The sequence below is a fragment of the Poecile atricapillus genome, chromosome Z, assembly GCF_030490865.1.
Source record: "Poecile atricapillus isolate bPoeAtr1 chromosome Z, bPoeAtr1.hap1, whole genome shotgun sequence".
Lineage (NCBI taxonomy): Eukaryota > Metazoa > Chordata > Aves > Passeriformes > Paridae > Poecile > Poecile atricapillus.
Genome location: NC_081289.1, coordinates 51,785,552 through 51,813,072, shown reverse-complemented (window position 1 = coordinate 51,813,072; position 27,521 = coordinate 51,785,552). Strand labels below are relative to the sequence as shown.

At 38.3% G+C, this 27,521-nt stretch overlaps 1 protein-coding gene across 2 annotated transcripts in view; it reads right to left on the bottom strand.

The window, feature by feature from the left end:
* Nucleotides 1-20,952, bottom strand: part of LOC131572904 (F-actin-capping protein subunit alpha-2) — a 29,520-nt gene extending 8,568 nt beyond the window's left edge. Inside the window, exons 1-6 of one of the 2 annotated variants that reach the window (XM_058826336.1) lie at nt 20,880-20,952; nt 6,910-6,973; nt 4,896-4,947; nt 4,184-4,247; nt 3,429-3,635; nt 2,207-2,286 (exon numbers count right to left, since the gene is read on the bottom strand). In XM_058826336.1, coding sequence (XP_058682319.1) covers nt 2,207-2,286; nt 3,429-3,635; nt 4,184-4,247; nt 4,896-4,947; nt 6,910-6,973; nt 20,880-20,918 — 506 coding nt within the window. In that variant the 5' untranslated portion in view covers nt 20,919-20,952. Of the gene's footprint in view, nt 1-2,206; nt 2,287-3,428; nt 3,636-4,183; nt 4,248-4,895; nt 4,948-6,909; nt 7,034-20,879 lie in introns of those variants that run through there. The other variant, XM_058826335.1, reaches the window with a different exon arrangement.
* Nucleotides 20,953-27,521: the final 6,569 nt, after the last annotated feature.

Below are 27,521 nucleotides of genomic sequence, written 5' to 3'. Positions count from 1 at the left end.
GAGAGCATGGTGTAGTTTCACCTGATTTCTTTCCTCTAAACTAGATATTTTCTTATTTAGCTATCAGGTTAGTATTAGACTAGAAGGTTAATATTATAGAGCTGAAATAAGAATAACACTGCAGCAGTCCATGATTTGTCTTTTGTTCACACTTAAAGAAGGAAAGTGTTCCAATCCTGTTAATATGAGGTGTAGATTCCAGTGCATTCAACAAAGGCAGAGAAAGATATAATATATTAAGAGCTACTAATGAATCTGTATAATGACACATCTTAGATAGTAACAATGGTAACTCAACTCTAAAGCCATTGGTTATTATTTCAGACTATATCCAAATTATCACTGAAAATATAGACTAAGATAATTCAGAAGCTTGTTGGCATTGCTAAGAAAACTGAAAGGCTTGCCCAACTTAGTTACACTACTAGTAGCCTCATAGACTGACCCACTAATTATGAGCAAGCTTACGTGCTGGATTATACCTTAGCTACAACTCTAGTTTTTTAATGTCAGGGATTCAATGGCTAGCTAACAGATTTGTTTGCTTCTCAGCCACTCTGTGGTCCCTTGATGTTAAGATCACCACAGTGCTTCCCCTCTAGGATATCCTTTTTATCCTTAAGTTGCTATTAAAAAAAAAAAAAATTCAAGTTCAGAAGAATTTTTTTATAGGAAATGCTCTAAGGTAAAAACAACACCATTTCTTTATTTAACTCAGCTGACTTAGAATGTTTTGTAAGAGGTTAACTTTCTTCTTCTTTCTTTAAGAAGCCATCTATCCTACTACATTGACAGTATTTCAAATAATCACAAAGTATTTTTCTTTGGTATATATTGGTTTTCCATCACCCAACAGACTGACTCTCATAGTAAGCCGACGGACTTCCAAATGCCTACAAAGCTGGAAGACCTTGAGAATAAGTAGTGGCCATGGCTTGGGCTGAGTATTCAGCCATACAGCTGGATAAGAGGAATCTGGTTAACTTGGAATCCATTCCTCCATCCCTAAATCTCCCAAACCAATATGCACTTATTACAACTTGCTAAGAACAAGAATTAGAGTCTAACTGCCCCTGAAAAACTCTTAAAAATATGGTCAATATTTACCCATAGAAGACCAACCATAACTTTAATGAAGAAAACTTTCAAGAAAGGTTTTCTCCATCTCTAAAAGGTTGTTGCATATCTATTCCTCTTCTTTAAAGACTACAAAATTCATTGTTTGGAATATCAAAATTCATTCACACTTCCAAACTAAAAAGAAAACCAGTATTAGTTCAAGTTACTTCTAATATTGATGTAAAACATGCAGACTTCACTAGTCAAGTTTAAGTCAACAAGAAAAAATATTAGCTATGCAAATTCAAAAAAAATCAGTGTACTGGGAAAATAATTTAACTGATACACACACATGCTGAAATTACTGTGGATATGTAATAGCCACCTTCAAAACCAAAACCCAAAGATTTCTGAACTTCCATTCATTACTTGTGGGATTACTAATATGAACTGCAAGCAGATGCAAAACAGCAAACCAAATAATGAAATACCTTTCTACTGACAACTGCATATGTAAACTATCTCTAGGATATAACCTCTTAAAACCATTACTGATACTGTGATATTTTATGTCAACTCTGGCCAGCTTCCTGTATGGAGCAATCCAAAGTTCACTCCAGACTGTGGAAAACATCCTTCAACCAAGTCCAGAAAAAAACAAACAAAAAAACAAGCTGCAGTTTCATCCAAAATCACCTTTATCTGTCTTAACCCTAAACTCAAGTCCCACCATACTGTGATTTTTGGTCACCTTCTTTCTCTGAGAAATTCAAACTAGAAGAAGCTGTTTTTATTCTGTCGGTCACAAAGGAATGAAAACAAGCCAAAGAAACTGTATGAAGGAAGGCAGCCGTGAGTATTGGTGTCACTGTGATAAACAGGAAAATTAATCACGCATGTCCTATGTGTGACATGGAATTTTGTAAAGTTCTGCAACAGAGATGCAGGTACACAGTCTGCCATTTTACTTATCACAAAGAAAGAGATTTCTACAGTTTTGGCAGAAAAACATGGGAGCGGGGTGGAGGTAGAAGAAGGATTCCATACAAGATATGCATCCACTCTCTCTGAACGAAGGATTATCAGTGTAATGGCACTTGCACAGTTTGCTGTATTTTACTGTCTGTGGATCCATACAGAAACTTACCAAAAATTTTTTGCTTGAAACTGATGGCTCTCTATGCATGCAATAATGGTTTGCTGTCCATCAATTGTTTTACCATACACCTTAATAATGAAAAAAAAAAAGAAGAAAAAAAAAGAACAGCGTGAAAGTTTGAGTAGACCTTGCTCGAACTGCTTATACATCTGGTTCTACTATTGTTACATAAACTGTAAAATTTTATTTTATAACCATTATGGTTATACATAATATTCTGTACATGAAACAATAAAGTATTTATTACAATGCAGAGAAAATCGAAGATTAAAAAACCTGAAGGTCAGTCATCTTAACTAAATTTTATATATTGAAAACTCCTTTTTCTACCACTACAGGAATTCTAAGCCTATAACAGTGACTACTGAGACAATATATACTTATTACCAGCTGGGTTTCAAACACCAGTTATTCTACCAACTATATGACAATTGAAACACCTATAGAATAGCAAAAAGGGTGGCTCTGGTCCTCTGTTCTGCTTTATCCCCCCAAATCAAATAGTATTAAAAATTATCTCAGCAAACATCCAATCTGGTTTCCTTTACAGGAACTGGAACTCATCTTACTGCTTGGGAATCCAATTCAACTTGTTAACTCAGCAGCTGATTTACTTTTTTCCCTCCTAGTTAATTTTTCTGTCACATCAATATAAAGCACAGAACAGCCATCAATAGATCAGTTTGCTGAGATTTAAATAGTCATTGGGCTTATAACAGCAAGCAAATACTATTTTAGTCCAGACTAAGAAGTTTTATTTTAAGAAGCTATCAGAACCACCAACTCTGGTGGTAAGAATGAAGCACTTGGATATATAGGAGATATGACAGAGCAACACCAGTTTGCTTTACTAAGACAGTTTTGTCAGTAAACCAAGCCAAGGCAGATGTTTTTATCTTATGGAATTCTTCTCCCCTTCTAAGCAACCAGTCAGCCAGGATCAGCAGGATCAACCTGCAGTAGTCCACAAAATGTCAAAATGAATTAAGAAATTTAAATCAAAATGCTTAAATACAGAGGTAAATCTTCACTATGACCTGCAGTAACCACCCACTAATAACCCAATATCTAAAACATTAAATTTCTGAAGCTTTCCTGCATTTCTCATGAAGCCCCAAAAGTCAAAACTGCCTTTCTGGTTTACAAATAGCTCCCTTTTAAAATTTCTATCTATCTATGTAGTACAGTGGTTATGTAATTGAGCACTTACTGTGCAGACACCATTTGGATAGTGTTCCTTCACATATGCTTTCATCGCTGTTTCAACTGAATTTCTCCAGGACTCTATCGCATTTTCAACTTCATGGGGTCTAGGATCAGTAGCCTCCTTTCTTAAGTGATCAAATTTAAAAGAAATCTTGTTCTTGGGATCCAGAAATTTTCCATTTCCCAAATCACCATGTTCTGTTATCAAAACCTGTATTATAAAATTTAAGTTAAAATTTATTTCATTTATATATATATAACTTATGAAATCATAAAATTAGTTAATAACATTTGCTATTCAGTAAAAAATAAAAAGCCATGTCAAATTTAATTATATCCTCCATTCAATGGGAGCTTAATCATACTCAAAGACTTGCATTTTAAACAAAACAGTCATACAGCAAGAGAGGAGAAGACAAATATGGTACACTGCCTCAGAAAAACAAATCTTTAATCTTACCCTCTTACTGCAACAAGCAGTGCAAGACAGAAATTCATGTCTTCTACTAAAGATGGAGCAAATTGTTTTTACAGCTACAAAACAATGAATTCAGCCACACTGCAGACTGAAATTTCAAGCTCTTTAGATACCTGAGTGATTAACTTATGGGACTGGTATTGGTACTATTGAAGGGGCACAATCTCTACATTTTGGTAGGGAAGATGAATTTCTTCCAATTTTCTTGCCAAGAACTGTTCTGATACCAGAACATCTCTAACAGTTTAAGGAACATTGCAAGTATTTAATTTTATTCATACCTGTTCATCATAACCGTCAATTTTTACAGGAGTAAACTGGTCCAAGTTGTACTGTGCAAATGCACTACAAGAGAAAAAAAACCAACAAAAGCTTGCATCAAGCACAATTTTTTCCTTAGTAGCAGTTAAGGAAATCTAAATAACAGCTAATTATCTGGGCAATGATGCATTAAAAAATTCTATCAATACTTTACCTAGCAGGCCAAAATTCTTGGAATCACTTTGGTTCAGTGCTTGTATTACAGATTCCAACCACCACTACGCAAAAATTTATATTCAGAAGTAACCTGATATAGACAAACATCTAAGCTTCACAGTAACCCATAGAAACTGGAGGAACAGATAAAATTTGAGTTCCACAGGGATCCAACTTACTAAGCAACATATCTTCACTCTCACAGATGAAACTAATTTTGTAATGGAAGTACAGTAGGATGTTCTGATACAGAAGTAGGGTCTAAGGATGCAATATCTTACAGATGTTCAAGTAACATCTGCCATGAAACAGAAAATAAAGTTGCTCTAACCATTAGATACAATACAGATCTCTCCTCTGCCGAGAGTTTAATCTTGATCTAAGATGCCCAACACACACGATAGGGTTTTACTTGCCAAGCACACATCTTGAATCGAACCGCTTACTGATTATGCAAGTCCTACCGAAAAAACATCTTACTTTTATGCATCTGAGTATGTGACACGTGGTACTTACTGGGCTGCTCCTTCCCTGAGAAGATTGTCGTTATTAAGCAGCAACCGAACATCTGAAAGGAGGTATTTACAACATATAAGTACAGGTAACTCAGAAACTTGTTTCAGTCACATAACTAATGTCAACAGACTGTACAAAAGAAAAAAACCAAACTACTCCTTACCCACAGAGATTACTAGGTAGGAAATTTATTGCTTTATATTTTATAATTTTGACTGAATCAAATAAAAATAATAGTATAGAAATGGATTTCTTCCAAGACAATCTGGCAAGTAGATATAAGCTGTATTCTACAGGCTCTAGGAATCTGTCAATCTTTTGAGTTTTTAGAGAAGCTCTGAATGGGAACAGCACAGAATTCTACCAAGTTCCCGTTAAAATGTATATTACCAACTCTCTCACACTATATTATTGTTACTGTATTCTGATGACACTGATATGGTATGCATTGAACTTACTGGTTTTTAAGCCTTACCATTTTTAGTCTCACTTCCTAGGCAAAGGATTATACAGCACAATACCATTTTTTCTACCATGATTCAAGAAACATGAATATAGAATAAAGTCAACACTCTCCTCAAAATTACTTAATGTTTATTGTGCAACAAATTTCTTATTTATGCACTTGACTTTACTAGGCACTGTTTTAATAACAATTTAATTCACTGCTCATTAATTAATCAATCATTAGTCTCGCCAGAACATATTAAACCTCTTCTAAGTATTTCCAAGATATCATTCAAGTGAAAAGAAAAAAAACATGGAATATTTTTAATATATTTTATATTGTTAAAAAACAAACAAGCAAACCCTCCTGAAATAAACCAAATTTGCCCACCCAAACCAAACACAAAATACCCCAAAGGAAAAAACCACCTCATGTACTCAAAAAACCCCACATAAAACCAACCAATCAAACCCACAATTTACAAAATTGGAATGAAAAACTTTCTCTCTCTTTTTAAGACAGCAGCCTGAATCTCACTGAATACTGGTCAGGCATTTGTGATCATATGTTTGTCATGTATGTTCAAACACATTGTACTCTAGTATTGAGCAGATAGTCGCAACTATGACTTAGCTTAACAATAAAGTTTATAAGCAGTACTATTCTAAGAAATTGTAACAATCTTCAGGAAGCTGAGTTAGTAAGATATTCACTTCAAAAACGAAGTAGTAATTAATTTTAAATAATAATCAGCTGGCCACAGCTTAACAAAATACAAGGTACTTGTATTTGAAAGCATTGCATTCTTTAATACACTTAAGCCCTCTCCAGTCTGACACTGACTACAGGATTAGTATACCAAATTTACTTTTTTACTTAAATAGCTTCAGGAACATTTGTTAGCCACAATTATAAAGCCTGCCTTTTTGTACTGTATGTATGCCCAAATATCTTGATGTCAGACAAACAACATTTTTTTTAAAAAAATAACATCTTAAATAAAGTTCAGACAACAATAGTTGAAAGAAGCTTATTTTAAGTTTCCTTTCAGTTTACCAATACACTCAGTAAAATAGAGTGTGCCCAGAAGTTAAAGGTTAGAAATGTTTGGAGAAGATTAATATTCTTTCCACAACTGGCATTAGGCAGTAGTCTTCTGTGTATTCACGGTTAAGTATTTGTAATGATATTCCTTCTTAAAAAAAGGGACAATTTTAATGTCAGCTAGTTTAATTTTTGTTGAAAAATATTATTGTCTATCAAAGATAAAAAATAAGAGTATGTGTGCTCTAAACAGAAACCCTTTTAATTGTTAATTCATGACTCATTGAAAACAGAGACAAAGCTTGTTCTCACATCACAAAAAAAAGTAGTGCTTCCCTTGTTTTGCATTTAAACTTCAAGCTGTCTTGTGACTGCAAAGCTTATCATGCCCAGCTACAAAACTAGCCCTTACAGCGAGGGAGCTGCTACAATATGAGCCACATGAAATTCAGGAGAGTAATCAGCAATGCAATTTTGGATATAGATGCCTTAAATGAAAGGACAGAGTAGACAGATACTCACCATTGAACACCTCATTGAATTCTCCAGGAGGAGCATGTATTATGAATTTTGCTGCTATACGCACCTTAAATACAAAAACAATCATGTGGTTGTATATACTTGCATTCATTCCTATTCAAAGCAGTTATGTATTATGTAGTTTTAACAGCCAGACATGAAATTGTACAACTCCAACATATTTGTTCCCATTATTTCATCTACTTGGTCTTTATTAAAAACACAGACTATAAAATTCCATCTCTTCAAACAGATTAGAGATTATATGTGATGGAAGCAGATGGTGAAATTGAGTCATTCATGTTTTCTATTATGGGAAAACAGGAAAAGATGAATATAACATCAATAATATATTCAAAATCTATGTCAACTTTTAGTCCATGGATGCCTGGGAATCAATACACAATCCAAGGGAGCCAAAAACCATTTGATTTTCAAAGCCTCTCCCAACTGTACTACATATCATATGGTTCTGTACTTTCCAAAAGGTCCACACTGACAGATTAAGCTTAAAAACACTAAAGCTTGTAACTTCACCTGCATCTACCTAAGACCTCTTAGTACCACAGTACCAGTAGACAAAGCTTAGAAAACCCTTGAGATCTGAATTAGTCATTAATGGCTTTCAGCCACAACTTCTAGCAGAGAAAACACAGCATAAGCCAGTATTTCCACCAAAAGTATGCACACCTGCCCTGGCTTTCACTCTTCTGCTTGCACAAGCCCTTGTACAACAGCACAGAGCGCAAAATCAGAAAGTTATTGCTCTTGCTTTTTTCAGACCAAGTCCCCGAGCTGGTTAACTACACAGCTACAGACACGTGTTTGCAAAATCCCCACAAAAATACTTTCTAAATGTGAAACAACATTTAAACTTCTCAACTATTACCTTACTTGCAGAATGTCACTTAGCAGATACACTTTCATTAATTCTTTTTCCCCCTTGCACTGCTAGAGGCACCCATTATAAAAACTAACTAACTAAACATTGGTTCCCTAACTTAACCTGGCAGAAGTTCATATCCTTTGCAGTTATCAAAGTTCCCAGACACTTAAAGCTCTCTTGCATCCTTGATATGGTGTTGCTATTCAAATACAGGATACTACCTGAACCAGAGTTTCCCTTTCCAACACCTTCTATCATGCATCCATGGAATGAAGAGCTGGAAGATTCAGTGTCTGGGAGCACTGGTTGAAATTAAGGTGTTTGAGAAACACGCATTTCATTAACAAATATTCAAAAATAACCAAAGAATGAAGAACCACATTTACACATTCCTTTGTATTTGAAACTACAAAAGAACTGTGTGAGCATGCTAGAGCTCTTGAACTGACAAGAAAACTGCCTTTACAACTAAGGGTAGCAATACAACCAGTGTTTGGGCTCCTGCTTCTTGACAGGGCCCAAATTTCAGAAAAGTCTCTCCAGGAGAGGTGGTTCAAGTTAATGTCCTGGGAGAGCACTTAGCTGCCTCATTAGCAGTGTTCAACCATGATGAGATCCCAACCATGATGAGATCATGGGAATGTGACCAGCCCAGGCAGCTTTCAGATCACTAAGAGCACACCACCATTCAGAGCTGGATAATGAAAATGGAAAAGTTGTCAGTTCCCAACTTTCTAACCTAAATGCTCCATTCTGGATTGCAGATAGCCTTGTCTACTACCTCAAATACCTACATCAGAACCCCTCTTTTCAAGTAAACATGAATTTGCATTATACTGAGATAAATACCACAGAGTTCACTCTTCTCAAAAGAGACACAGAGAGGGCAGAGCACCTTCTATGGCTGCTTAAGAATGCAACTTGGATTGTCTCCTTTGAATTAAAAGAATGTAAACTTATCTGTGTTACCAACATTATCTGAATCACCAATCTGCACACTCCTCTACCTCCTGCTGAAGTCAAGGCACTGTACTCAGCTCAATGCTCAAGCCAAAGTATTATAAAGAATGTGAAATAATGCTAATCTATGGTATCATTAAAGTGCTTATGAAGGAGAAGGGCAAGACAGGCTCCAAGTTTCTATCACCCAGCACATTTTAGCAAATGATCAATTGTGCTGGTTTTGGCTGGGGCAGAACTAATTTTCTTGACAGTTGCTAGTAGGAGACTGTGTTTTGGATTTGTGCTGAACACAGTGTTGATAATAGCTGTTTTTGTTGTTGCTGATCTGGGCTTTCACAGAGCCAAGGCCTTTTCTGCATTCATACTGGCACACTGGCAGTGGAGCATGGGAGGTTGGGAGGAGACACAGCCAGAACAGGTATCCCAAACTGACCAAGGGATATTCCACACCACATCAAATCATGCTCAATATATAAAGTGGAGGGAAGAAGGAGGAAGAGGGGACACTTGGAGTGATGGCATTTGACTTTCCAAGTCACCTTTACACGTGATGGGGCTCTGCTCTCTTGGACACGGCGGAACAGCTGCCTGCCCCTGGGAAGCAGTGACTTAATTCCCTGTTCAGTTTTGCTTGCATGCACACCTTTTGCTTTCCTTATTAAACTGTCTTTATCTCAGCCTGTAAGTTTTCCCACTTTTACCCTTCTGATTCTCTCCCTGATCCTACTGGTGGGACAGTGGCTGTGTGGGGTTTGGTGGCTGCCTGGGGTTAAACCATGACACCAATTAACAGGGTCAGGGATCAGCCCTGAAAAGAAAGATTTCAGCATGACTATCACCTGGCTGACTCCCAGCTCAAGATAAAGCAACAAATTTCTCGATTCCTTGACTTCGGGTGAACAGGAGTGTATACCCCGGCCAAGGCCAGGTTAGCTCTGGGCAAGCAGAGAAACAAGACTTAGAGACATCTGGAGTTGTGAAATAACAGTTTTGGGCAGGCAGCAGCTATAGAAGCAAAATTAAACAAAACATGGGTGCCCAAACTGTACCCTGAACGACCACATGCTTTAAACTAGTAATATCTGTAAGGTGAGACATTAGGTCTATATTAAAACTGGACCACTACCTCATTTTCATGTGTTTTGGTAATATAAATCTAGTTTTGCTTATGTTTTTCATTATCAGTAAAAACTATTCTTATCAGTCTGATCAGTCGGATTAGCTATACTATAAACAACATTCATTCAAAAGCATTCAGTAGTAACAGATGTCCTCAGGACAGAACAACCTAGACATTACTTTTTACAAACATTTTACAGGTAAATTCAATTTCTCACTAATAGCTTTTTCAGTGTGAAAATTCATCATAGATGACACTTTTTGTAGAAAAGACAAACACAATCATGCAAATTTGCAATGAATACCTCATCAAGTCTAAAGTATATTCATGTTTACAAAAGCAAAAAATCTAACGTGTTTTCAGAAGTTGAGTGTGTCAGCTAAGACACTCTCCATATTTTACAAATCTGCCTTTGTGAAGCCAATTTAAAAGTAATCCACTTTCCTTCAGCAGTTAAACTGAATTAACTTCTCTGTGATGAGTATCTGATAAAGCCATTATTTCCCCAATTCATATATACAGGGAGCCCATATAAAAGAATTAAATCCAGTAGTCTCACTTAACACATTAGAACTGAAAAGCACTTACAGATTTATGGTCACTGAATTTTTCCAGAAATAAATGCTGTAAAGGATGCTTCTGTTTTTCAAACCCAGACTGATACTGAAGGATAAATGAATACACTTCCACAAGCCTCTATGAGATGACTATCTCCCCCTTTTGGCAGCAAAAAGCCTCTGGCTGAGCTATCACTTGGGGAAGCACAATTAAAACAAAGGGATAGTCCATATAAAATAGGATGTCCATGGCAACTAAAAAAAGATAAATTAAAAATGCACATAACTTGTAATACAAAAAGCAAAACTGTTTGACAGGCAAAAAGCTAAACTGTTCTTTAGTCAAACTGAGATAGGAAGTCGTATCTGCTGAAAACTGTTTTAAGAAAACCAATCAGGCGCATTACAGTTGCAACTAATGCTGATTATTCAATGCATTGAGACTCCTAAAAATTGATTTGAGCAAGCCAAAACAGAAACATCATAATATCTTAAGAATCCAAATGACAAAACCTTTTTCCTTTCAAAAGAACTGCACCCTTACACAGTACAAGAAACTTATACATGTATCAGCAAGTAATTAAAAATTGTTACAGCTGAGTCTTCCTTTAGAAAATTCAGACATAAAATACCTGAAGTTTCTCCACTTATAGCTGTAGTTACTGCCAAAACAATACCTAAAGTTTAAGACAGTATTTTATTGATATAGATTTGATTTACAGACAGTTACAGCTTCAAGTCTTCAGAGTGGCAAGAAACTTCAGACATCACTAATCCAGAACATCTGATCACCAGTGGTTTACAAAAAAAACAGCTTTTATCACAGACCTATGTAAGGAACCACCTATTTTCTATATTAAATTTCTTGAATGTAAAAACCCCTGATCTATACATGTTTTTATGAAACGTGTCTTTGTGCAGGTTTGAGCATTAATTTGGACAAATCATACAGAAGCTGAGAGCAGGTTTAAAAAAACATGTATAAAAATGATTTCTAAAACACTGAGAAGGGAAGCATTCCCCACTGCAGCCACTCTCTATCCAGTTTTCACATTTACACCACTCCCAGTCTTGCTTAAATTGAAGTCTGCTCTCAGTAGGTAAGAGCTTGCAAGATTTACTTTCACAATTCAAGTGAAGTCAAATGCTACCCATCACATCAGCTAAAAGTTTATCAAACCTACAACCTTATTGAGTTTATAAAGTAAATTATTTCAATTAAGGTAAAAATTCATAGAGAGGAGCCCAGCAAAAGAGAAAATGACAGGATTGTTGTATATGATGAACATAATTATTAGGCATTATGCCCAATTCTTTATTCTCCTAGAGATTAAAACAGTTGGTCTCTCAACAAATGCCTACACTCAGTTACAATACATGCAGTTTTCAGACTACACAAGCAAAGAGCAATGTATTCTGCCTTTATTTCACAATTTAATTTTTCTCAATGCACGATACCCATCAAATACACAGAGAAATCCTACTTCTCTATCTTTTCCAGCCTATGACATTCTGAAGTTTGCTTCATTTTGAAGAAGTTATACATAGCAGCTTCAAACGCTCCGAGATCTCTCTTCCTGTTCCTGGCACGAGAAGCGCCACTGGTCGGAGGAGCCGACAGTGCTCGACCTTGCGCGCTCTCTGTGCCTATATATGGTCACTGCTGCCACTGCAGGGCCACTGCCAGCTCCGCCTCGCACTCCGCTAAGGTGCATCTGACAGTAACACAGACATTAAAACTCTCCCTCTTCCGTTCTTCTTCCCCCCCCCGCCCCGCTTCTAACTCGACTGAAACACAGTTATTTCACAGCCGTATTTGCTAGGCACCCTGACAGCTCACTCTTTCAATCAACATCCATGCTGCACAGAAAAAACAGGCTGATAAGCAAGATGCTGTGAAACCCGGGAAACTCACCCTTACTCTCTTTCCTACACATCCCTTATTTCAAATTCAGAAATTCAGCTGTGCACTCTTTGCAGCAGCGAGACCCACCTCTTCCTCTACACTCATAACAGGTTAAAGTTCATTGCTCCACAGCAATAAAAATTAAATAGAGAAATAGATACTAAAAGTCCTTTTTACCTACGAAATTGCATGAAATTTGGGAAGGTGGGGGGGAAAGGAGGAAGAGGGAGGGCGTGCAAAAGATTCGCACAATAATTTCCACTCAAAGACAACTTTGTTGCTAGTCACAGGGGAATAAAAAGAGCTTCCCCAAGTTACTTTTAGCTCTGTTAGAGCAGGCTCAAAGCATTGTACATCATGCATTTATGTTCTGGATTCCTGAGGGTACCCTTGCTATCTTACACAGTAAATTTCCCACTCGCAGAAACCTGTGTTTGGCAGAAAAAAAAAACCCAAAAAACCCAAAAACAAACAAACAAACAAACACACACATCCAGAAGGGAGCTCCAGGAACAGTAGAGTCTAGAGAGGTCTGTTCTCAGTCATGCCTTCTGTGTAGTTATTGTTGAAAACCTGTCTGCAGGCAACTAAACAAATGGGTTTGTCTTGACCCACTTAAGTCTATTTACAGGTAGCTACAGGGTTTTCTCACATTTAGCTCATAGTCACATAAATATTAACACTGACTGATTTAAATATGGCAAGTCTGAATTCTCTCAAGACCTGTTAGTCAGTCACACTCAAAATAAGGGATTAATGCTTGTACTCGCTGGAGTGATACTGGACATAACACTTATCTAGCTTTATTTAGTTCTGAGTTTGATTCAAACTTGTGATTTGAGTTCAGCTTAAGCTGTATCATTTTTCAATATACAGCTTTGTTGTTCCTTATAAAGCAAAACTGCTCTGACATCTACCACTCAAAATGAATTTTGCATTGACATATATAACACATCAAGGAGCACAGTCTACGTTTCAAATACTTGCAAGATACAATGCTTGATGCTCTATCCAAATATCAACATAGTTTTTAACTTTGTAAACCCTCCAGTGTTTAAAGAAAATGTAACTGGCTTATCCTTTGGACACCTAGATATTTAGTAGTACTGGCTCCAGTTGCTCATTAAGTCTTCAGGTTAGGTACTTCCCAGGATGTTACACCAGTATTTTTACAAACTCCTACATATCATCAGTGCTCATCTATTTCTGTGAGTATTCAGACAAGCAAATTGATCTAGATAAAGAATAGCTTAAGAAGGTGGCAAGAAGATAGCAACCAATTTAGTTAAAAAAGAGCTTTAAATAATTATTGCTTCCTGCTGCTGACTGTTTAGTGAGACAAAAAAAGCCTTCAAACAGCTGGACAAGCTCTGAGAACAAGAATGTGAGAAAGGAATTACCCCATGTCAGCAGGAAACTGCCTTCAAAGCATCTTATGAAACTTCACCATACCCATGGATATAACTTCAGAAGGAGCATCCCAAAACATGCATCATCTCACACAAACATGGAACAAAGACAGCGACTCCGGTAGAGAGGGAATGAATATAAAAGCAGTGTTGAAACTACCTTCCTACCAAGCTCAACTGAAAATTCACTGTAGTATCCAATTCACTTCTGCTTCTAGAAGAGCTAAGGAAAAAACTGTAAAAATGTGGTTCTGTGGCACAGGAAAGGAGGGGCACATTCCATACCTATGGCTGCAACTGAACAGACATTTCCTTAATTGTAATGCCTAAAGCTGCATTGCATCTGGAGAACACCTCAGTTATTTTTAATACACAAGTATTTAAGAATATGTAACAGGACCAGCAATTAACAGTGGTGCAAAAAGTAAATCTTACACAACGTGGGGTAACTTAGTTGCATTCTTTCTACCTGACAACCTGACTTGAATAATGAGATTTAATTTCACAAAAATAACCACTTTGAAAGGTGGTGGATCCTTCACTGTAGGGCCTTTCAGCAGAAGAGTATCTAAATATCATAAAAAGTTTCCATCTTAAAATCACTTTACAGATCATATTAAGAAGGATTAAAAAACCCAAACTCAAAACAGGACTCCTAAGAGTCATTCTATCATGCACAGCTAGCAAAAAGGAATATGAAAGCAATGGATGTTACTTGGGTAATACACAAGACTAGCCATTAAAAAAATTAAAGATAAATCTCCCCCATGTTATTCTGCAGTTACTTTTATTAATCCTGAGTATATAAAATTCAAAACATTTTATTATATATATTTATATACAGCTATTTATGTATATACTGTATAATGTATACATTATATACAACTATTTATAATTATATATATACACAATAGCAGCCGAGCAACTGCATACTTAGCTTATGGATTAGATAGACAACATATCAGCAGCATAAAAAAAATTATTTCCTTGCAAAAGTCATTCACTGGAAACTGAAAAAGTAGTAAAATTTTACATTTAATGAAAAGCAAAAGCATTAACTTTTATTTGAAAAGTAAATGGTATTAGAAATGACTAACTAAGACTTCACAAAGCAAGAAACCAACAGTGTCATCTCTCACACAAAAATTTGAGATGTCCTGTTACAAGGACATCAACACACATGATCCTCAGTTGCAGCATGGAGGCCTCCCTTTCTCAGCAGTCTTTACAAAGCAGTATCCACTAAGCTAAAAAGCACTTGGGTAATATTCACAAAGTGTTCTACTACAAAGCCCAAGTTTTTAAAGTGATTCTTTCTCCTACCCCAAGATTATTTGTTATAATGAGGTACCCCAAGGACATTAAGCCCAGATTCAACAGCAGCGGGGAGACAAAAGGAACGTAACAGTAGTTGCTCTATGAAAACTGACAGAATAAGGCATCATCTTAACTGCTATGTCTCCCCCTCCCAATTCCAGTGTCTTACAATTCTCTCTCAAAGTTACCTATTAATGGTTTTAATGCCTTCTGTCAAGTTAAGAAAGCATTTGAAGTATTTTACACTTCAGAAGCTTTTTTACTCAAGGATTAAAAAAGTAATTGCCACATGTTCAAAAACCTGCTTTCATTTCACAACGAGCACTTTAAACTCCTTTACATTCCACTTCCAGAACCTGAAAGTGAACAGTATACAGGGCTGCCTGTAAAAAATACAAGGGTTTGCTAAATAATGCAGCTAAAACCCTTCTCTGACTGCCAAAATTGAAACCAACAGAAAACAGAATTTCTCAGCAGAACAGTATGTTGAAGACTGTATTGGTAGGCAATAGAACTGTATCTATTACATCTCAAATTAATGTCTCCAGTTTCATCACTGTATTTGCCAATAACTTGTTCCATTAGTCTATTTTTGCTTCAATTTGTTTTTCTTCTTGAATTATTAGGTTTCCTAGGTAGCAAGCTTCTGCAACAAATTTTGAAAAAAGACAGCAAGAGGGGGGCTTTTGATGGTCTTGAGGTGCCACTGCATTATGAATACTCCTTAACATAGAAGTCATAAAGGGTACCTGATTTTTTTGAACTAGTATTAAGGAAAGAATATGTGACCTGAAGTTTTAGAAATCACTGATATTTTATTTATAATAACAGGTTTCATTTGTATTCATGTTCAAGCTTCAAGTAAGTACTTTTAACTTGTCAGAAAGACAAACAATTTTGCTTTTGTACAGTAACTTACTGTGGAGGTACACAGTGAAAGACAAGCAGCACAGTACACAAGTTGCAACAATTAAAAATTAGGAAAAGTTTCTGACCATGGGCTTAGACAAACATTGCAACATCTCACCCACAGAGCCAGTACAGTCTCTATCCCTGGAGATACCCAAAACTCAAAGGGCAAGTCCCTAAGCAACCTTATCTAGGCTGGCTCATTTTGACTAAGCAGTATTTGAGTTACCTTCAGAAATTTCCTCCAGCCAGTATGACTGGAGTCATTATTTGCAGTTACACACACAGTATATGATCGCTTCTTCAGACAGTGTTTAATATCTTCCCATGAAAGTGATTCAAATATTTATTCTGTCTATTCAATCTCAATGGTATTGATTAATTTTTAGTTTAAAAAAAACCAAACAAACCAAAAGTCTAACTCAAGACAACACATTATCTTCACAGACACTTTCATATATATCCTGAGGTGGACATGAAAATCTTAGATCTTGGAAGGCCTCCAATATTCAAAATTACATGTCAGTCTTAAAAGCCCTCCTAACTTCCTCATTCTTACTGAAGAATTCCATCAAAATGTTATCAGAGACTTGCAAGACTTTAAGTTTACTTTATAGATTACAGTGCAATTATACCCAGAAAAGGTTATTCAAATGCAGCTCCTACTCACCTACAGTCTCCAAGTCTCATTTGACACAATTCTGAAAGACACAAATCTCAATCCTTTCAAAATGAGTGATGTAGAGCACTAGAATTTCTTTAACACATGTAAATTAGAAAAGTAACATTTTTACTGTCAAAAATTCTGCTAATGCTTTCAAAGTAGTTTTAGGAAAAAAGTTTATATTTGCATTGAGAAAAGCACCTGAGCCTCCCACACTGGTGGGCTCATACATGTAAGTGCAATCTGCTTTCACTGTATTATGCTTTAAGGATAGCATTACAGGTGAGAGATTCATTTTACTGGCACAGATTTTTCATTCCAAAGCACTGACATAAGAGATGTGTTTTTCTTAATCTGACAAAACTATAATACAGAGCTTAGTTAAACTTTATTAGGTAAATTAGGTGTCAAAATCTACAAATCTAAGTTACAAAGTTACCCAATGCACCAGGAAATACCTGGAAGCCATCCAGGCTCACTTTCACAAATGGGACTACCTCGTTACAAGAGGTCTTCTTCGAATCACACGGTCAAACCCCATCTTTCTGAAAAAGTGAAACTACTGAGATATAAGCTTACTGAAAGAGGTGTAGTTCCTTTTTAAAAAAAAATATGTTTGAGAATTCCCATATTTATGATGTTCAGCATTTTAAGGAATGTAAGAGCTAATTTAGTATTTAAAAACTCCATGTGTTATCCTTTCCTCCCTGAAGGCATGCTGATTTTCTGAGGATTTATCTCAAGTCATACACATCTATTTAACTCCTGTGCTTTGCAGATTCATGTTAAAAACAAAAAACCCCAACCAAACCTACAGAAAACATGTCCCTTCAAGTCACCAAAAATTGACTAGAGAACACTGCTTATGTTTTATGATTTAAATAGTTTTTGTGCTGTTTTTCATTTGCACCATTGTTTGTAAGTGAATATTTATATTAGCAAATGCAACTTCTACAGTAATCATAATCAATTTCATCAATGGTTTGATGAACCATTCATCAATTATGGCCTATATTCATGTAGATATTCATGTACCCTTAATATTCCCACTAATATGCCTATTGAAATATTTTGTATGTGTTTCCTAGTTTGTTGTAGCTAGTAAGAAAACAATTTCTAGCTAAACTGGACTGAAATGGAACTGCAAAAAATGGTTACTAGACTTTAACAAAACTACATCAAATATCTCGTGTACATAAATAGGTTTTGCATTCAAAACTTGTTAAGTGATGATGCATTATCGATAGGAAAAGTGCAGAAGTGATGACTTTGTTGCTTGAGATTTCAGGGCTTCAAGATTTCCACCTCTCACACCCCATTTTTAAATAAACAAACTGAATCGATAAACAAACTTACGTTATTCAACACACCTAAAAGCTTCTGAACTTTCAGTGACCTATGTGAATAACTCAACTACAAAACACTGTGGATCACAAAAGCTGTCTTTAGCACTGAAAAATCACTGCTCCTGGATGCTAAAACCAGTAACTTTCACTGGCAATGGTCCAACTTCAGATCTTTGGATCTACACAAATCTTACACACCTTATTTGTTACAAATAGTCTTTTTTTTTTTTTTTTTAATGCTTGTTCAAATTTATTGTCACACTCACTGCATCACTGAAAGAAAAACAAGGTTTTAAAAATATCTTCAAAAATGTGAATCTAAGGGACAAGATTGAGTTCAAAACCATTTATGCAGTCTTGAATATTGAAATGCTCTTTCTGGTTCTTGTCCTTCCTTGGTTTTAAAGATTCTTTACCTGAACTGTAATAATCTTGTTTTCCATTATTTCAATTATGCTCCTTTCTATATTCTCAGTAATGCTGACACTGTGAGTTTTAAACCTGAATTATGCTACAGCTAAACACAGTCATCTTAAATCTAGCAATAGTAAGGTACATGGATCTGCTTACTGCCTTTGCAACACTTAAATCTTTTGATGAAACATGAAGTATGAATCAAAGACCTCTCTGAACTTGTCCCATCATTACTTCACTCGATCTCCCACTTATTTGTGCTCATACATCATTATTACAAGTCTGAGACCAACAAGTTCTGTTATTTGGTTCACCTTCTTTCCTCCTTGAATTTTAGGACTTTCAGGGTTCTAGTAATGTCTCTATTGAAATTATCTACAAAACTACATCACCACCATCATATGCATCAGCCTTCAATACTATCAGTCCTGTATCATGGGAAGAAAGTATATAAAGGAGCAACGTGATTTCTTTCTCATGAAATGCCTCTTCGCACCTACTCCTGCATTTATTTATAGTCCCAACTGGATGAGTGAGAAGGGTGTGTTTGTCAAATGCTGTCCAGCTGATTCTTTTTTAAGCTCAGTAAAACTGAATACTTGAAATAACATTTTTATTGTACAAGAATGGCACAACTTCATGCATCAGAAACAAAATCTTGAGGTATCACTGCATATTGCCACATGTATATTTTGCATTAGTTTAGAGTGTTATCCATCTTTGGTTTCTTAGCCAATAAAATATACTCTCAGGCTTGGAAAATTCCACTCATACAGGATGGTCAATTTTATATGGGATTGATAGAGAAATCACTTCAAATTTACAACACATGAGTGCTCATTCTATTCACTTATACTAAGGCAGGAAGAGTCTCTATGAGTCTCTGCACCCATTTTTGCAGAAAAGAAAAAATTAAATTAGTGAGTGGAACAAAGTTCAGAACTTAACTCCATCAGCCAAAAAAGCACAGGCAGCGCTTCCAAGATCATACAAGATAAAACTGTCATTCTGTCTTTTATTGTTTGACAGGACAAGAAGCAATGGGCACAAAATGAAACACAGGAAGTGCCATCTGAGCACAAGGAAACATTTTTTCATTGCAAGGGTGACCAAGTACCGCTGTGGGTTGTCCAAGGAGGCTGTGGAATCTGCATCCCTGAAGATTTCCAAAAGCCATCTGCACATGGTACTGAGTAGCCTGCTCTAGATGACTCTACAAAATGATGCCCAAGGAACCCTTCCAATCTTAACCATCAAGTGATGTCAAGATAACTTGTAGTCAAAGTATTTTTTGCATACTTTCTGGAATAACATACTTGATTGGTGTTACTTTTATTTTCTATAGGGGGCTAGAAAAAATGAAATTACCACTTATACTTCTGGATCACATTACTACTTGTATCAACAGAGAGGTGGCATTGAAATGTGAATTAAGAAGAGGAAGGCAGAGTCTTCAAACGTCTTGGGAAGAGAATGGCAAGATCTTGGTGCTGTGTACCCGTAGGCATATCAGTGCATCTTTAGTTATAAAACAGGGTCAAACAGAAAATCTGCCTTACTGTAACCACTTAGCTATTTTAGACATCCTTCTAACTTCAAATAAGTTTGAAACATCATTTATTGATGCCTTCCACATTTGAGTCACCTCACAACTTCCACAGCCATGAAAATGTAAGTCTTAAAGTGGAAAGTCAGCAAGAGCATGTATTACATAAAGGCAGCAGTGCACCAGCACCATGTACACAAAACACCACACCCTAGCTTGGAAACAGGCAGCTGCCATGAAGCTGGATCCTTCAGAGGACGACAAGGAGCAGTGATAACAGGTCTCACAAAACAGCCTGCTTCTTTTGAGACTTCTCTGGAAAAATCTACCTTAAATTTAGATTTCCAAATGCCACAAGAAGAGTACATGGTACATCTCGCCAACACAGTCCCTCTGCTCCTTGACCTCACACTTCCCCAATTACTGCCTCGTAGCAGGAAGCCAAATAGCCTTCCTCATCGCCACAGCTCCTTCCTCTCGTAAATCACATGTATCCCATCTCCTCCCGGAGCCTGCGGGAGTGCCTGAGGACGGCAGGCGTGCGCTTCGGAGCAGCCGGCTGGCACGGGCACGGCGCCTCGGGAACGGGAAGTGGAGGTGGGGGAAGGGAAAGCCCTTCCGCGTCTCTTCTGTCTGTCCCTGCCGTCCCCGCGCCCCGCACGCCGGGCGGGGGCGGCCGCGGGGACCGGCACAGCGGCCGCCGCCTCCGCCGGGCCCCAGGCGCCGCCCCCGCCGGGCCCACGCCGTACAAGGCGCGGCGGGAGATGCGGCCGGGCCGGGCCGGCCCTGCCCCGGCCTCCCCCCAGACCCCCGCCCGCCCCTCCCGCGGCCCGGCCCGGCTGTGCGGCCACGCTGAAAACAGGAGCCCCACCGGCTCGGAGGAATGGAGGACAAGAGCGGGGCACGGTTCGGCGCAGAGTATCCACCCATCCCTACCTTCTCCTCGTCGGACAGCTGCTCCTCCAGGTCCGCCATCTTCCCGTCCGGCTGAGCCCGCCCCCTCCCGCTCCTCCTTCCCGGCAGGAAGGGCGGGACCCGCGCGCGCTCCGTGCGGAGGCGGTGCCTTGTGTGCGCGCGCGGCGGGCGGGGACCCCGGGGCGGAGGGGCCGGGCGGGAGCGGGGGTGCCCCGGGGCGGAGGGGCCGGGCGGGAGCGGGGGTGTCCCGGGGCGGAGGGGCAGGGCGGGAGCGGGGGTGCCCCGGGGCGGAGGGGCCGGGCGGGAGCGGGACCGAGGGATCCCGGGGCGGAGGGGCCGGGCGGGAGCGGGGGTGCCCCGGGGCGGAGGGGCCGGGGGGGAGCGGGACCGAGGGATCCCGGGGCGGAGGGGCCGGGCGGGAGCGGGACCGAGGGATCCCGGAAGGGTTTGAACAGCAACTGGAGTTGTGGGTAATCAAAAGTAAAACTCACAAAATCAGTTAGGTTGGAAAAGACCTCAGGTATCGAGTCCAACCTATAAGGAACACCACCTGTTCAACTTGACCATGGCATCAGTGCCACATCCAGTTTCTTAAACAGCTCCAGGGACGGTAACCCCCCCACCTCCCTGAGCAGCCCATTTCCATATCTAATCGCCCTCTCAGTGAAGAAGTTCCTCCTAACATCCAAAAGAAACCTGCCCTGGCACCGCTCAGGGCTGTGTCCTCTTATCCTGTGTCTGGCTGCCTGGGAGAAGGGGCCGACGCCCAGCTGGCTGCAGCCTCCTTTCAGACGGCTCTCAGCCCCCGCCAGTGCTCCCTGCGGGTCCGTGGGTGCTGGGGCTGCGGCCCGGGCACCTCACAGATGCTGGGAGAGCTTGTGGGAAGCTCAGGCTAATATCAGCGACAGAGAAATGTGTGAAGTGGTTTGTACTGTAGAAGATTGCACATGGAATGAGGTCACTGGGACAAAAATAAGTCGATTGGAAGTTTTTTACCTCCAGTAAGGAATTGTGAAGAATGTCATCCAGCAGTGTGACATGGGAGGTACACAGGGAATTTGGGCGGTGACTTGCAAGAATTGCCTCTGTGCTAGTGGTTACTCTGGTAACATTTAAAAATACAACTTCTTAATGTCCAGCACGGTGTACTTCACCTCAGCTATGATGAGGAAAAGCTGACCATTGATGGGAAAATCACAGGTGTTGAGATACACCTACGTCAGTCATGGTTAGTGGTGTGAATGTAGCCAGCTTCAAGCCAAAGGATCTTGTTAGACTATGGAGTTCATCCACATCTGTCTTTCTTGCATGAGTATTTCTGCACAAGTGCTGCCAATGCACAGTAGAGCAAAACATGCCTATCTCTGTAGGATTTTTCAGGGCTGTTACTCTAGATACTTTAAGAGGATTGTCACATGAAAATGACAGAAAGTGAAATTGGACAAAATGTTGTTTAAACCAAATGTGGGTATTATAATGGCACAAAAAAAGTCAGTGAATAATGAAAACACGTAAATGAAAACAAGTAAAAAATAATTAATATATAGGTTGGACAACTTGGCTGGTTCAGGGCAGTTGAAGAAAGATTTAAAAATACCTGAAGCCATGGAGGATAAAGATAATGGACAGTAGTGTATTATGTCAGGAAGAAGATAAATGACAACCAAATCTAATGTTTAATAAGACCATTGCTAGATTTAGAGTAAAGTATAGAACAGAAAGTGTGCATCTAGGGGATATTTGGGTTTTGAACATTTTACATATATTATTTGGACTCAATAATAAAAGGTAATGGTCTGTAGCAGGGAACAGCATTAGCATTGTGCAGCTTTCTGTGTCATGCAACAGTACTTTATAACTTCCACCCACAAGTCTTAAGAGTAACTCCCTGAGGTCTGTGAAATGTTCCTGTTAATTTTTAACATACCTTGGGATTTGCTGTCTAGGGGATATTGCCATGGGTGTTGCTCTATTTAATATGTATCAGAAAGATAGTTCATAAAGGTAGGTCTTCTCAGATAAATGTGAACAGTTTTGTTATAAGTTAATATGTCTGTCTGTTGGATGTACCATGTTTACAGCAGATTTTTCTTGGAAGTTTGCTGAAACTAACATAATGAAGTGAACGATTCAGAGGAGGACAGTGTAGTCATCATAGAAACTGATGTGAAACTTCTTAATAGTACCCTTACAGGTACTTTACTGTGACCTTAGGACTTAATAATCATGCAGAAATAATGTCACTTCGTATTTTGTGACTAAAGTTATTTTGGGGTGTTTGTGTGTCTTCTCAGGAAGAATATGGAAATTTCAGAGGGATTTTAAAGGAGGACTAAAAATAATCCTGGAGATACAGAAAAAAATTCAGGATATGAGGCTTGAGGATGTCAAGACTGAGATATGATTTTGGATATAGCAATAATACATGAGTTAGTTTAGAATTTAAACACATCTTCAATGAAGTCATGTATCTCTGCTTGCTGTTTTAAATTGAATCCATCCAATTTCCAACCAGTAAATCTCATATATAAAGTTCATATTTTTTCATGTGTCAGTGTCTCTACACATTGATCAAAGGCTAATTTGCACTACAATCACATACAGAACATCAAAATATCCTGTAGCTAGCTCATGTCGTAGCAGCTGTCTAGTTCCACTATGTGAAGTTCACCATGGGCTAGCAGATCTGACTGATGAGCAGCATGTGGTTTAGTGTAGTGAGAGAAAAAAACCAATAAATTGTAAAAAGAACCCACCTCCCCACTCCCCAAACAACAGCTATTGAGTTTTACTTAATCTAATCAAATGTAGTAGAGCTACCAGTCAAGTACCTTGCTATTTTGCTGCACTGATTCTTTTTTTTCTGTATTGACTCTGTAGAGCCAGACCCATGGCCCTTGAGTAGCATTGGGAGGGACAGCACAGAGCTCCTTACTGCAAGGTCTCCCTTCAGGGCTACCAATAGGGCTTGAGAGAAGTGCAGTTTCTGTGCTGAAGCCATCCTGAAGATTGGCAGTGAGGTGATAGGGCACAGTGGTTAGCACAGCACACCTCTGTCCTTCTGCACTGGCCCTGAACATTGATATAAACAATGCAGGAAAAAACCCCAAAACATTTTAATTCTTCTTCATCAAGGCAGGTGATTGACGTTTTATCTATTGCATCTGCTGAAAGGACAGACTCATAAGAGGTGTATTTGGGGCCTATTTGTTTAACCTGGAGGATGTACTACATTTTGTTTCCTATGACGAGGACGGACTCTGGCCAAGCTCTGAGCCTGGCTCAGGTGGTGCTCCTGGCAGTAGGAGAGGAGGAGTGCCCAGAAAGGCGTGGCAGCCTGTGTCCCTGATGCCTGCTCCTTTCCATGGGAAGCATATTCTTGCATCCTGATAGGTGTTGGAATAAATGCTCATGTTCCTGTGAGTTGGTAGGGGACATACTACAGTTTCTGAGCATGTATGTACAAGTATGTAGCAGATTTAAGGCCTTGGGAATAGTCTACCAAATTATGTCTGTATGTTTGCGGACTTAGTATTTGCAAACCTCTCAGTTTGCTATTTGTACCTTAGAGATCCTTAGCAGCAAAAGCAAATAGGTTTGTTCTAGAGAAGTTGAATGATAAATCCTTACAATAGTGTTGGAAAGAAAGCTGTGACAGGAAGAAAAATATTAACAACTATAACTGTAGAGCAAGCCTGAGACTGAGCTTCCTTCTTAGATAGCACTTAGGATGTTTTAGAAGAAAGAATACCAGAGAGGATAGTTTAATGTAATTAAATTAATTCAGTGAGAATGGAATACAAAAAGGAGTGAAAAAATGTACCAGGGAAATTACTGAGGATAGAGTGGATATTAGTGAAATGGGGAATATCGTGGTCAAATGAATCATCTGTAAAAAGGTTTAACTTGAGTATTTAAAATTGGATTATTTGGAACTATTGTTGATACTTAGCTGATAAACACCTGAGTCTGAGCTCACGACTCTCAGCTTCCATCAACAGGGAGAAATGAGCACTCCAAATGTGAGATTCATCTGACCTAGTTAAGACACCTGTCTTAGGACAAGCTTATTGTCTATATGAGTTCAGGCCCAGCTGTCTAAATATTAGGTACCTGTATTATGACAGCCAAATCCCCTTTTATTGTTAGAACATCAAAAGCAAAGAAGGTGATGGGCCAGTGAAGAGGCACAAGGGCTAAGGGAAGAGCACAAGGGGCAGCTGAAGTTAAAAAGCTAAGGAAAGGAGAGAGGAATTTGTAGCTCAGCATTGCTCTGTGCTCCCTAGGGAAGCTGTACTCAAAGAGGTAAATCACATCTTTATGCACAAAGGATTTTGTACCAGGAGGGCTGTACTTCTGTACTGCCTTTACTGAAGCTCCTACTCAGACATCAGGAATGCCATATAGATAGCTATTGATAATATGGAGATAGAGCAGGATTAGGATTAACAAAGGAAGAGGACAGGCTGGGGATTAGGAAACAGACGAGAATCAAAGTGTAAGGGTTCTGCACCCCATAAAGGCTAAAGAAGACCCTTAAGATAACAGTGTGCCTTACAACATGTCCAAAACTTCTGCAACCTGAACCAGTCTTGCTCTCTTCTGGTGTACCTAATTGTTTGCCTTTGGTCTGTATTGGGATAGATTGAGAAAGCAGCAGGAGAAAGCAAAACTGAGGAGAGCAAAAGAGCTGGAGCACTGCTTGCTCCAGACATCAAATTGTTACAGGAATAGAACAGTAGCTCACAGGATTTGAGCTTGATTTTCAAATCAAATCACAGGATTTGATTCCTGATTTTGAAAAGCTCCATGAGAAAACATAAAAATTCCTTTCCTTCCCTCTCACCAAGCCTGGTTCTTGCTTATATTTTTAGTTATTCCTTTCTCAAAAAAAAAAAAAATAGAAAAAAAGAAAAAAAAAAAAGAAAAGGGAAGTGTACTGTTCTACTGGATTTATTTACTTTTGTTCTAAAGGAGACATTGTTTGACAATTTTATTTTTCAACAGGAAATGATAAATGTGCTGATTTGTTTAATGAAGTTGAGATTCACTGTAGGAGTCCAAATTCCTTTTTTGTTTTACTCTCTGTAAAACTGAATGTCTTATATAGATAAAATCTCAATAAAGATAAACCATTCAAGCAGATGTGAGAAAAGAGCTGGGAATTTCTGGGCTACTGTAGAGAAAAATGCCCCACAGAGTCAGTGGTACTTTATGCTGCTTAACAGTGGGGCCTTAGTTTTTGATCTTGTGCACATATTGGAAGAAACAGTAGAAAGGGAAGGTTGGACTTTGAAGTAAAAATGTAATTTTATTTTTGAATGTTTGGCCTCTGAATGATATGCAGCATAAGTACTTGAGCACACTTACTTCTGACTCCAATAAAAGTCCTGAATGCTAAATACTTGTAAAACAAGGACAATGTCTGAATGTTCATGTAGGAACATTGCTTCTGTTACCTGCTATTGAAACAGTTACCATGTTGTGTATTGATAAAATCACACTGATCTATTAAAACATGTTTGTTTTGTTTGTGGTGGACTTGGTTTTTTGTTTTGTTTTTTTTTTTTTGTTGTTGTTGTTGTTCTGCAATGTTCTGTTTAACCGAAGACTGGTTAAGACAGTGGTGCAGTTTGCCTATAGCAGTCAGGACTCATCTGTGGCTTTAGAGCCCAAGGTGTGCTTCCCTGGGAGATCTGTCATTTCTTAACACTGGAACACAGTGAAACCCCATTGGATATAAAAGATACTGGAGAATTTATCTTGCCATTTGACTTTAGCAAAAGTAGTCCTATATATGCTTGTAGTAATTGGATTGTTCTCAATTTTCTGTTGTCATAGAAATTTGAGACTACAAGAGAGCCAAGATTTTATCCACATGGATTCTGAAGTTGATGATAACTGTGGATCAGGTAAATTAAATGAGCAGGACCCAAGGAAGGTTACAGATAAATGGGCAGTGTGTCTGAAGCAATGCTGAGTTTTATATGACTATATTGTCCCAAGAGAGCATTCAACTTGTTTGACTTAAACCCCCTACATTTTATTATTTTTAGGCCACAATTTTACACTTAATTTGGTTTATAATGGTACAGAGGTCTGTTGCAAAGAGCAAGATTAATATCGGAAGTGTAAAAAAGTTACATATCCATTGAATTATTACTTTAATAAGTTCAAAACAAGCATTATTAATCAACAAATGGTTGTTTTGAAAACAGTTGTGACTAACTTCATAGCCTTCATATTGACAAACCCTTATTCAGTTGTTTAAAAGAAAGAATTTGTACCCCCCTCCCCCAAGTATGTCCACTGTTGATTTTCTCAATGGGAATGAGTTCTTGATTAGGTTAACAATTTTGTTTATTCCCGAGAAGTTTGTAAAAAGGGAAAATACTTTTTGTTATTGCAGTAAATTGTGTTCTAGGGATCATTCTCCTTCAACTGTCATGAAGAAAATTGACAAACATCTAATGAAAACCCAGAGAAAATACATGCCACCATAATGTCCTCAACAACACTCCAGGAAGTAATTTTTTGTTTAAGAGGAGCGAATCAGAAAAAATGTAACACAAAGGTAAAAGGTCTGATTTTACTAGTTTTATTTCTACAAGCTCAAGAAATACACAGAGGAATAAACCATTATACTTCGAAAAAATGCTGTCA